Raw genomic sequence first — 12,890 nt, 5'->3', positions numbered from 1 at the left:
AATGTTTAATACAATGCTGTACTTCATTAAGTCGTAGCAAGTCATGGCTCAAATCACTAAATTCCAAGAAATGAAGCGGCTAGAACAAGACGATTGTGAAGTTTTTCTCGTGAAAGATGTTCGGCGGGTTGAGCGAAGGATGGACTGGATTCCCCGGTACGGAATATCAATCAATCAATCAGAAAACATTTATACAGCGCCAATATCAACAACAGTTGTTCAATGGCGATAAAAAACATTTACATGAAAAATTAATCGCAAAACATTTTGTTCGAAAAGATAAATCACTACTACAGGTAGCGAATCGGAAAAAAAATATTAAACGACTCTTTTCGAGTTTTCTGTCACCTACAGTCGACAGCATATCTATTGATTAAACTGCTGATTAAAAGGAAGGGATAAAAAGAATCCTATCGATCAAGACGGAAAATGAATTTTGATGACTTAACTCACCTGTTGTAAGACCAGAATATTATCTGGTGTAGTGACACCTGTATTAGAACCGTCTGGCTTATCGGTTGTGGAAGAGGAACTCTGTGACAGCTGTGTTACTCTCTCGGTTAAGGAGGCCACATCAGTCTGTAGGAGACAAAAAGGGGAAAAAATACTATGCAAAAATACAAGATGCATCATAACGTATAAAGCTCATTACTTTATTTTCCATATTTTATTCTCTGATTGCTTCCACATGGATACCCAATCAGCTTTTTCTTCTTCGTCCTTCACAGCAAGATCATCTCATCAATATAGGTAATGAATGATAAAAATGGTGTCAGAGTTCATTTTAAGAATACACACCCACCGTGCTAGCTTGCAAAGGACACCAATGACATCAAACATTATAAATGCAAGGAAAGATTTTAAAGGATTTTTCTGATTGTCCCTAGGACAACCTGGCCTTACTTATTGGTTGTCTGAACAGCAAATTTGGTTGTCCAGAAAAATGTTGCAAAAATAGACATGAAGAATACATACATGTACACAGGTCAGCTTTGGGGGTGATACCAATCATCATTTTAACCTACTTTGGGTTACTTAGTTACAATGCAATCATGAAAACGACAAGTCGTCTGTCGAACAACCCCCAAAGCTGATTTGGGTTGTCCGAACAGAAATTTGGTCCTCTGTGATTACCGGACAACCAATTAAGATTTCCCTTGAAATTTCAAGAGAGCATATGTATGTATAAATATATATATATATATATATATAAAAATATAAATATCATATATTCCATATTGGATGATATAAGCATAATTTGGTAAACCTCAACCCAAAGATGTTTGATTCTTTGCACTTGGACACACAAGTTCCTGAAGAGGATTACTCTATGGGATTGGTTTATCATCTATAGCTATTGCGTACCCTTACACATATACACATGCACTAACTGCATACAAGCAAGCAAGGCATTGCTTACCTTTAAAGTAGTAATGGATTCTTCATTCGCACCCACTTTGTCTGTAAGATCTGCTTTTGCAGCCTGTAATGCCAGGTTTACTTGGTTAATATTCTGCAAAGATGATGATATGTCAGGAGGGTTACAACATTTGGAGAAATTGATTTCACATTCCACCCTCTCGTGTTTAGAACTGAACAGCAGGTTACCCGTCAGGGCTAGCAACATGGAATGTTCCGTATTCCGTAACCATGACCACCTGCCTCAGTTCAGACGGTTGCTTAAATAAGGAAACAAGAACTCAATAACAATAGCCATATGATGTTCAAAAACTTTGAAAGGAAGCTTTAAAAGTGGGAGTACCTCTCCAATGCAGGGTTGAAGCTACATGGCAGTTTTAGTGGTGTGGTGGACACACATATCTCATTTCCATTAATGGTGGTTATGAGCAAGTGAGGACAGTGCCTCTGAAAGCTACTGTGTTTGCACAGCTATTAAGCATTAACAGAGTTAGCATTTCAAACTTTGAACAACTTGATACATCATGTGTGCACAAAGAATTATCTCAAAGATACACTCTATGTAAGTTCTGTTCCGTTGAATTAACAAATAACTATTTGGTATTCAAAGCTATCAAAGGAGACACTTTAAATTTAAAAACATGCACAAAGAAATTGAAGTATGTTTTCAGTAAACCCTTTTCAACCACTTTTCAACAATCAGGATTTAGTGTTGTGAGAAGTGGTATGAAAGTATTAATGAGTAAACCTGCCCTAAGAATATAGAGTATTTCCATTTTTATACCCAAATTCAAGAAAGGCTTAAACCTATTTTTTTACGATGAAAGAATTATTACCTACTGAGTAATTGTGATCAGTTAATTTGTTCCATGTAAGCTTCCAAAGTTTCTAAAACAGATTCATAATTAGCTCAGTAGGCTAAAACCAAAAATCAGGTGTATATATACCTAGGCTATTCATCTTGCATTGCCTACTGTACAGTTTAGTACAGTAGGCTAAAACCAAAACCAGGTTTATATAAACCTAGGCTATACATCTTGCATTGCCTACTGTACAGTTTCACTATTGACTGTTCCAACCTGCACTCTCTAAACTTGTAAGAAATATCATACCTCTCCAATTTTACTATTATCTTCTGTGTGTGATGTGGATGAATCTTGCAGATCCTTCACCGTTTTTTGCAGCTTATTAATTACTTCTTGTAAATTAATTATCTGAATGGAAACAAAGATAAAATTATTAATTAACATCTGGAGAAAGTACTTGAAAATTCACTGACAAACCCATACATAATTAATTAATATTCTGATAACCTTGCAAAGCGGAAAATTTAAAAGCAAGTGGCATTTAAAGAAGAAAAAACAAAGAACCTTTTCAGATTTGGATGTTCTTTAATAATGTGTGTAAAGACAAAAGTGTTGTATGTTAGAAGATGGAGGTGCAACAGGTGTCTGACAAGCAGGGCTGAATTCATGGTCCATTCAGCAATCTCATCACACGTTACTTGTTACCTTTAGGCATGAAATGTTCTGTGGCATATCTAGGCTACCGTATATTTTATGTATAGGTATATAATTAGGTCAACACGCATGAGTTGTGCTAATAACTACTTTTAATATTTTGGAGGGGGATTGAAAAAAGGGTATACACTCCCCCCATACCCCCACACCACAAAATGCTCCTGATAGAGTTCATAAGGTTTGCTTTGATGATCATACGTGTGCTCACTTAACATAGTTCTCACATTAAGTATATACTCACTGATGTATTTAAATTTCCTACTTTGGTTAATAACGCAGGCATATGTCCTACTTTGCTCTGAAGATCTGTGATTGAATTGTTCAGAGGGTCTGTGGGCTGAGATCTTGTTTCAACTAAGAAGAAAAGAGAAAGGCGAAAAATGACATCGATGCAAACAACATGGACAACCAGACAGCTGACAGAATTTGGAGATTCCTTTGTCAGATTTTATGAGAAGAAATCATTATAAAATAAGTGCGTATTATACTGTAAAAGATTCACAGTTAGTGGAGGGCCGCTGTTATTTAACAGGTGACCCTGCAAGGTTCTTACATTCATGTAGAACCTACACATCAAGAAAAGTTCTTCCACCCATTTACTTTTGTGGTGTTTACAGGGTTTTTCGGGTTTACCACCGTTAACCTGAGAGATATCCTAGAACTCAATACGAAACAACAGAGATCTTGTACTCACCTAGAGGTTGATCTACATACAGTAAGTACTATTATTTGAAGTTCATCCCATCTATACTGTTGGAGTTATCATGTATATGGTAGGTCTTCAGACTTTGACCTATGGTGACCTCAGATGACATTTTAAAACAATAGGGGTCCACATACCAAGTATGTAATTAAACCATCTTGAATTTTTTTTTTTTTAGGTATCATGTTTTAGAATCCAAGGCTTCACATACATGTATACACACCCACCATATACATAAACCATGGAGGTACATACTGTAAACACATGCAATCAACATCACATACAGTAGATTCCTGTTGCCTTTGGCATGCAAGGAATCAAAACTGTAAAATGAAGGAATTTCAGACGGAAATTAAATCCACCAAACCTCGCTGGGTTCACAGAAAAAAATAAACAAAATTATAGTGATAACTGACTGATTTTATCAGCCCTATATATTTTTTTCTTATGCATATATGCCACTAATTTGTCTTTTTTTACATTCATAGTGTGTGACTATATTATCACTGCCTGGATTACAACCTGCGTGTGTCAACAAAATTTGCATATGAATGAATATTCATGAAGGTATATAAACAGATTTTTCAAACCTAAACCCTGACCACAACGTATCAAGAGATCGGAGTTCATGAAAAAAATCTAAACTTTTTGGATGAGGATTTGAACAAAGAAAAAATCAAGCACTTTGTTTGACCTAGGGAACAGAAATCTAAGTCAGTTTTGTTTGCCATCTGACGGATTGATTGATGAAGCCACGATGGGAGGCGAGATATGGACACCTGTCCATACTCTTAAAATACTTATTGGATTAAATAAAAAATTAAATAAATATCAAGGATTAAGGAAATATTAAGGATAAATATAATAAGGATTAAATAAAAAATACTTATTGGATAAAATAATTATTGGATTGAACAGTTACCATGTACTAATTATCTGCACATACAGTAGTGGTCTGTTTGGAATTAACACTGTCCCACTAACTGTTTATGATGCACGCATAGGATTGACTTAAAAGTGAACAAATAGCATGGGAGGTTTGGGTGCAACAGTGCTTTGTAAGTTTTTAACGATTAAACGCTAAACATTGCTTTTATGCTAAGAACCTGAAGTACTGTACTTCCCCAACAGTGTAATACTTTTATGTGATTGTCAGACTAATGTAATTTCATACGATCATCTTATGTATTTTTTGTTACACAGTAATGGGTCTTATTCTCTTGGACCTGAAATAACCTGATGCTTTTATGAAAACATCAAAGACAGAAAGATACTTTGTGTATCTGTCACCACACACGATATCTTCAACAAATGTTCCTTTTGGCCGGTGCATAATGTATGCAATCTGCAGTTTTGCCAAACCGATACCGCCACTGTTTTGATGTTACATACATTAATTAAAAGCATCACTAATCAGGACTGACGAGAAGATGGAGAGGGATATGACCCCAGGGTCAACTATGCGGCCCAGAGAAATATGGAGTGGGCCTTGCAAACGATCATAGGATAAAGAATTGTGTATTTCAGTTTTCATATATATATCTACTATTTGGAGAAAAATGAGGCATTTAAAATGGGGACAGGGTGACAGAATTGTACATGGGGCTCGCCCTGGCTCTCGGACGACTATGATTTTTTCAGGTTGTGAAATTTGGTAGAAAATGATTGATTGCTTGCTAACTGAGATGCAGCATGTCAACCTAACAGGTTATTTTATTAAAATTTATCTGACACAGAGGATCTTAAGTTTTGTGTGTGTCTTTGAAAGTGTTCCTGTTCTTTAATAATCTATTCCATCACAAATAAAGCAGCTTTTCTTCATTCATCTAACTGTTCATTTTCTACCATAAAATTGCTAACTACGGTAAAAAAGAGGAGATATCCTTAGAATTAATAAAATCATTACAAACATACTAACTTTTTACCCCCTGAAACATCATTTTCACCATCTTAAACCGGCAATCATAATTTTAATAGTCTCTGAAATAATTATCATATCCAATCAAGTCAACTCATTACCTAACTTTTGTCTGTAAATCTAACTCCAAGCTGCTGCTGTAATTTCATTAACCTACATTCTTAATTCCTTCTGATAATAATAATAATAATAATAACAATAATAATACAAATACAAATAATAATATAATAATAATAATAATAATAATCGGCAGTTATTTTTACGACGCTTATGCGACCACAAATGTGGGAGAAACCCGCAAGGGCTTATGGATTACAACTTACACGTCGGGTGGCTTCCAATTCAACATTTTAACTCAAATTTGGAATCTTTTCAATTTAGAAAGTCATTTCAGATGGGAAAACCGTAGATTGCTCTTGGATGAAAAACCCACCTTACTATGACCCGGCCGGGAATCGAACCCCGAACCTCCCGATTGCTAAGCCTCATTGCTTCAAATGCAATAATGATGATAATAATGTAGATTTATATAGCGCCACTCTAGGAAACGAGTGACTGCCCATGGCGGCCTTATTGATAAAAACTCTGTGACTCACCTGTCTCTAATCTTTTCCTCAAAACATCGAGGTCATGTTTGAGTTCAAGATGCATCAAGATGACGCCGAAGGTGAGAGAAATACAGCCAGCGATTAGAACGAATAGAAACAAGCGGATACATAAGGAACAGAGGGCGCCCTTCCTATAGAAGAAGAAGAAGAGAAGAGATGATTATAACAACACATACTTGTACAGTATATACTGTATGCTGAGAGAGGACATGAAAAGCACATTGTAGAAAATGTTCCTCATTTACACATGTATTTAATCAGCCCAATGGTGTTGTGCAAAGGTGGGGTGCGGGGGGGGGGGGGGGTGCGGGGGGCGGGCGTGGCGGGCAGGGAGTTTGTCACCCCCTCCCTACCTCCCAGCATCAGTCGTGGGGGATATGGTTCAGTCTTTTTGGGCCTATTTATCTTCAGCAGGGGAAGAATAAGACTCACTACTTTTGGTGAACATCAGTACAACACCATATTCAACCTCACAAAAAGAATCAAGATTATTTTATTTATTAGCACAACTCTGCATACAAGAGCTAATTATAGACCTAATCCATAGTCTAAGGATGCCTCGGAATTCACCATTTGACATCTAAACCTTGCTTGGGGAGGAAACCCTCAACATGGCAGTCAGCTTCAATGACCCAACTGCCATAACCCCCTCCTTGATAAAATCCTCTCTTTGCCTCCGGCCTTTCAAGAGAAGGTTCATGCCCCTACCAATATCGGTCAGGGAAATTTTTAGAACTGTTCCCCATCTCCTAATCCTAAGGTAATTCTTAAGACTGAGAATTTGAGGAAGACCATCCTACACCGTACTGAAGGCCTCAATGCAACAGTCCATCAATCTAACAGTGTGTGATATATAGTTTACACATCATCAAGCACGGTACAAATTAGTAAAAGCAAAAACAGAAAGCAACGTCGTCCTGGTATCCTCAGAACAAACGCCATATTTGTAACGACATATGTAGTAAAAACCCTTTTTTCGTGATGACACGTAATAATTTGTAAATCAGCCTTCAAAGACACACTCTTTATCGAATTGTTCCACATCTGACCTATTGCTAATTATTAATGATACATAAGTAATTATTTATACCAGAGGTGTTCAACATGTGTTGGTTGCTTTGCATACACATGTTTCCTTTTTTTATATTATAAGTCACTTCTTTTACTGTGAGGACATACAAACTTCCATGAGGACACACACACACAAGAGCAATGACTTTGACATCATCCATGGGTAGAATGAGAACTTATACATTTACACTGTTGGGCATTTCTCAATACATGGAGCATGAAGTCATATTTCATCATTTGAATGAAACTTCTAAAATTTTCTCTTCACAATTAGGACCTACACAATAATACTTATATACTGTACACTTGTTTTTGACAGGGATTGATTTTAAAATTAGAAAATTCCTCCAAATAATTGATTTACCAGATAAATTGCTACGTTTTAACTCATACTTGTTGATTAACAAGAATCCATCTGATCCCATTGACTTTCCTTAAATTTTATTCATCGCATTCTGGATTTATACTGCACTGTACAATGCACAGATGAAGAACTGGTAAAATTGTTTGCAGGCTCTACTGTGCATAACATATATAGTACAGTCCATTTCACATCAGGACTCCATAATATTTATCCCATTACACAGATTTCAGCATACAGTAATACAGCTGTCCAGTGTCCACTTCATGCTATATGGCTTTTATATGTAAAGTGCCATCCATACAGTAAGTGCATTATGATAGAGAAGCTGGTTGAATAAACAAGAAAGTGTATTAACATCTAAACTTCTAAAGCATCACTTGATTGTATACTGTAGGGAGAAAACAATTCCATGAAAACTGCCTTGCTCAGAAAAGGGGTTGAGAATAATCCACCTCAATGTCATAATTTTATCAGCACAATCCACATCAATGTCATAATATTATCAATACTAGTATAGGCCTATTTATTTTAATTTTGTAAATTAAATTCCAAAACTGTCAAACAAATCTGGAAAAGGTCTTTAAACTTTCATTATCATTTTAGCATGAATATATCAAGCAATATGTTAGGTCCTATAGACATTACTACATTAGATATACAGTAGTCCCCTAATTTCCTTTAACATCTTTGCCATCAAATTTTTCCACCACTGTCTGTGACATGACAGACAGTGACAAACATACCATTTTTTTTTTTTTTTTTTGTGAATCTTAGATTCATGAAGCATTCTTTCATGCCTTGGCTGGGAAAATTTCTAATTTAACATTATGACAAGAGCACTTGATTAAATTTGTAATGCTTCAGATGTATGAGTTAAAATCAATCCTTCAAAAGTCATTGCTGTCTGTGCATTAACTTCTGCCCTCCCCCCCCCCCCAATCCCCTAAAAAAAAAACTTAGCTGCAACTTCAAAAATGTCACCTGGACTTGAAAACCTCAAACTGAATCTTTATTCATGAATGTACTGTAGATAGGAATAGTCAGAATATATGCTGTAGGTTCAATACAGTATATAATTTCAGTAAAATCTGGCATACACACATATACAAGGCTTTCCCTTCCTGTAAATCATCATCATTTATCTACCATGACTTCCTCCAGACATCTAATAAAAGATAACTCCAGTTTATCTTATCAATTAGAGAAAGGGTTAGTCTGAACACTTTGCAACATTGGACACGTGCAGTAAACAGGCAGTAAACAAGCTGGAAAGTGATTACGCTGATTGGAATTCCAGACCAACCGTCGATACTCGAGTAATCACGAAGTAGTACTCTGTTACTTAATAATATTACTAATATACATTATATTAAAGTGAAAACGGTCATATTTTACAAATTGAAAAATCCATATCTCAAAGAACAGTAGTAGATTCTATGCTATAAACCCAACATAAGAAAACCAAAAAATTTAAAACATTCACAAGGATTCTCTTTCACATTTGGGAATGCATGGGGGCGGGGGGGGGGTCTGATACTGTATAGTCTATCAAGATAGTGTGAACACTCTAGTACTCAGCAACAGAAAGGTAATTATAATCTCCATATAGAGAGGATCCTAACTCCCCCCACCCCACCCCCTGCCAAAGGGCAATCAAGATAGTAACTGTGTGCATGTTTAGGGATCACATGGAAAGAGTCTGGGATCAGCTTTATTACCTCAACGAGGGAAAATATAGAAGCTGGTCGCCCTTTGCATTCACAAAGTTTATGTGAACAAGTTAGACCAGAGTTTGAAATAATCAAAATAAAAACATTAAGAACTGTACGGTAAAATTAATGAAGGATCCTTAAACTGAATTCTCAATCTTTCCTCCCACCCCCCCCCCATCCCCTCCTTTCCGGAAGGTGGGGATTGGGTGGTGAGAAACCCAGAATGAACTAACATTCGATGCTATATCAACTCCACTTATAGGTCCTTTACAAATGGTGTATGTTCCTTCACAATTCATTACCGTACATTGGAACAGACTGAATATTACAGTGACAGGCCTTTCGATACACATTTTCCACCACGGAATGCTCAGCCTCTTAGATTTGATCACTCAACTAATTTACCATGGAGGGTTCCTTTGACTGTGTTAAGTGTGCTTTTGGCATCTGTTCTATGGTTAAGGATTAAGGCAAAATGAAACCCTCACCATCATCATGATGTAAACTTCAATACATGCCATTAGAAATGTTGTACATGAATCAAAGAAAGCTGAACGATTCGTTTGTTTTGCTCTTCATCTATACAAAGTGCACAAACAAAGCATCAAATAACAAGTATATAAAAACATAACAAGAATGAGCAAACTTGCTCTTGAAGATGTTTTCTTCATTCGTTGACCTGTATTTATCTTCTTTCAGCGAGGTGGGGTTTGCAAATTATGTTGCCATGAACATCCTGAACTTTTGAATTTTTTCCCCCCTCATTTTTACACGACTGACAAATGTTTTCATCAAAAATGCATTCATGAACAGACCAACTTCTAGGCAAACTCAAGATATTCTCCAGGAACTATCAAGTCACAGTTTTGGACAAAAAGGCAGCCCACTCACACGGCCTTGAAAGAAAGAAATCGCACACCATAATGTATAGAGTACTGTATATCTGCAAGGATTACACTCAGAAAAGTTCGTAGAAAGTCTCAACATTTCTCCTGGGAATAAATATCTTGTGCATGGAATGAGTAAGCTACGTGCTGAACAGGACTCGAACTAACCAACAACAAATTGCCATCTGTGCTCTCGTACCCCTTGCCGTGATGCCCTAAAAATTCATCCGTTACGGACGGCAACAACTGATCATGTGTCCATTCATCCCAGTTGTTATTGGTTTCCTCTTAGTTAGCTGTATCTGTTATCAAACTATCATATCAAACTAACACAGGACTGTGTTAGTCCCAAAATCCCAGCTATATTTGAGACAGAAAACAACTATTAAGCCGCTTTGCATTTGGAACACAAAGCTCTAGAAATACCTTCTTAGAAATAAATGAAATCACTTGAACCTCTGGAGGACTGACATGACCTCTACTCCTCTACAAAACGATAAGATTGTTGGATCCAGACATCAAGTATGGAGTTCATTCAAGCTTTGATTTTGATATTTTCAGACTATGATCTCTGATGAAATCAAATGACACTTGCCTTTACAAAATATTTACATTTTTTTTTTATCACATATTAATGTCAAGTACTGTATGGAGTTCAAGCTATAATTTTTAATTTACAATTGAAAGGTCTTAACATTATGACCTCTGTGACCTCAAATGACCTTTGATCTCTTCACAAAACAAAAGAGTACTTTTACTTCCTAATATGGATCAACAATTAACAATTGGAATTAAACCTAGCATTTGCTTTTGAAGTTATCAAGTTATTCAAGGTTTCAGACTTTCACCTCTGTTTATGTCAAATGACCTTTTACAGCCAAAGATAACAATAAGGCTTTTCTTTTCACTAAAATGCATCCAAATACCTAGTATGAAGTTGAGCCAAGTTATATTAGGTTTTAGTTATATAGTATTGCATCAGCAGGGAAACAAAAGTGGCCAGGTGCACTTAAGCAAGCCCTTCTATCCATGCTTGACCAATCCATATAAGCAATATTTTAGAAACAACTAACAAAGTTTATATGTGGTAGGAGGAGGAGGGAGAAGTCTTTGATCACTGAAGTTTGAATAAACACTAACTTTATGTATATTCCATACTCTGGTGTTAACTTATTTCTTCCCATTTGCAGAAATTATACAATAAACTTTAGTGCATGCAAAGTTTGGTAGCCAATTCGTTACTACATTTCTACTTGCTAAATGTTAGTGAGTTCAGTCACATGACTTTTTCAAATCTCATTCAGGTGGATTCTGATCAAACTGTGATGAAGTAACATAGCTAAAATAATATAGCTAACCTAACAACTGAGATAACATATTAGCCTACCCCTATTGATTGTGACTGTGAGTGGTGACAACTTACATTCAAGTGTGTATAGCCTAACAACAAGGACTAACTTTGGCTGGGCCTCCTTATTACCTTAATTTAAGCCGTTAGGATTAGTGCTTAATTATTTTTGTTTGGAATTGACATCAAGCAGGAACTGCAGGCTTAGGTCTATCACTAAAACCTAAGCCTAAGCCAGGGGTCTAATGTGAGTCAACATAGGTTAGGCCTAGCTACTGTAAGGCCTAACTTAGGCTCGGCTGAACTAGACATTCATAGTTCACACATATAATAATATTAGCTTGCCCAATGCCCATAGTACGACTTTCTTTCTAACATTACCTCCTGACAACTGTTTGCTTTCTTGGTTGCATAATGAATTCATCGAATTCTGAAGAGTTCGACTCAGAATCCAGATTTTGCAGTAACTCATGTCCATCTTTACTGCGTTTTGGACGTGACTTTTTGCCGTTCATTAGTAAGGCATCAAGTTCCTTCCTTTTCTTCATCTTCTTCCCACCTCTTGGAATTTGAAAGGAGACCTTTTCGGGATCCAGGTTACCAAAGAATATTTGAGGACATTCCAATATCAAAAATCTTCAACTGTCACCGATGATATTTACTTAAATTTCGTGAGCGGTGGTAACGTTGTCTTGATTGATGTTTGACTAGCCTATGTGAATGTGAATCACAATGCTGCACGTAGGCTAGGCCTGTATGCTTTCAATCAGCTGACTTTGATAACAACACACAGTAACAACACTTGGAGTTAAACAGTAGTGAACATACCGTTAGGCTATCATGATTAAATATATTTATAGCATGTTAGGTTCATTCTGAGGCTAAACCCAATAATAGTGTGTTAGCGTAGTGTGTTTTATCTACAAATGAAGGTGACCACAAACGGAACAGCAAAATTTCGATTTCCTATGTTACTGAAATCGCACCACGCACCACGGTAGAACCACGGGAGAACTCGGGGCAAGGGCGCGGATCTAGGGGAAGGGCGAGCGGGGCACATAGCTACGGTGAGGGCAGGGGAATATGCGCCCCCAAATTGTCACAGCCCCCCCCCCCCCAATTTTGCAAAGAGACGAGAGTAAGCAGGAGGGAATTTTAATATAATGCATAACATCTAGCTACAATGTAAATTAAGTAAAAAATTACTAAACTGTCATAAAAAAAATAGCTATTTTTCGGTGCCCTTCGCGCGCACCCATCATAGATGTCTTATTATTACTTTCTGTTGGACAGCTTGAGTGGAATTATAGTTCCAACTTAAGCCTCATACAACCCCTACC

At 36.7% G+C, this 12,890-nt stretch overlaps 1 protein-coding gene across 2 annotated transcripts in view; it reads right to left on the bottom strand.

Moving 5' to 3' along the window:
• Positions 1–12,450, bottom strand: part of LOC139981830 (uncharacterized) — a 30,627-nt gene extending 18,177 nt beyond the window's left edge. Inside the window, exons 1-6 of one of the 2 annotated variants that reach the window (XM_071994317.1) lie at positions 11,932–12,450; positions 6,157–6,299; positions 3,181–3,293; positions 2,532–2,633; positions 1,421–1,513; positions 454–579 (exon numbers count right to left, since the gene is read on the bottom strand). In XM_071994317.1, coding sequence (XP_071850418.1) covers positions 454–579; positions 1,421–1,513; positions 2,532–2,633; positions 3,181–3,293; positions 6,157–6,299; positions 11,932–12,098 — 744 coding nt within the window. In that variant the 5' untranslated portion in view covers positions 12,099–12,450. The remainder of the gene's footprint in view (positions 1–453; positions 580–1,420; positions 1,514–2,531; positions 2,634–3,180; positions 3,294–6,156; positions 6,300–11,931) is intronic. The other variant, XM_071994315.1, reaches the window with a different exon arrangement.
• Positions 12,451–12,890: the final 440 nt, after the last annotated feature.

Source organism: Apostichopus japonicus, chromosome 2 (assembly GCF_037975245.1).
Source record: "Apostichopus japonicus isolate 1M-3 chromosome 2, ASM3797524v1, whole genome shotgun sequence".
NCBI lineage: Eukaryota > Metazoa > Echinodermata > Holothuroidea > Aspidochirotida > Stichopodidae > Apostichopus > Apostichopus japonicus.
Note: the sequence above shows the minus strand (reverse complement) of the source record. Positions and strands in the feature narration are given on the sequence as shown.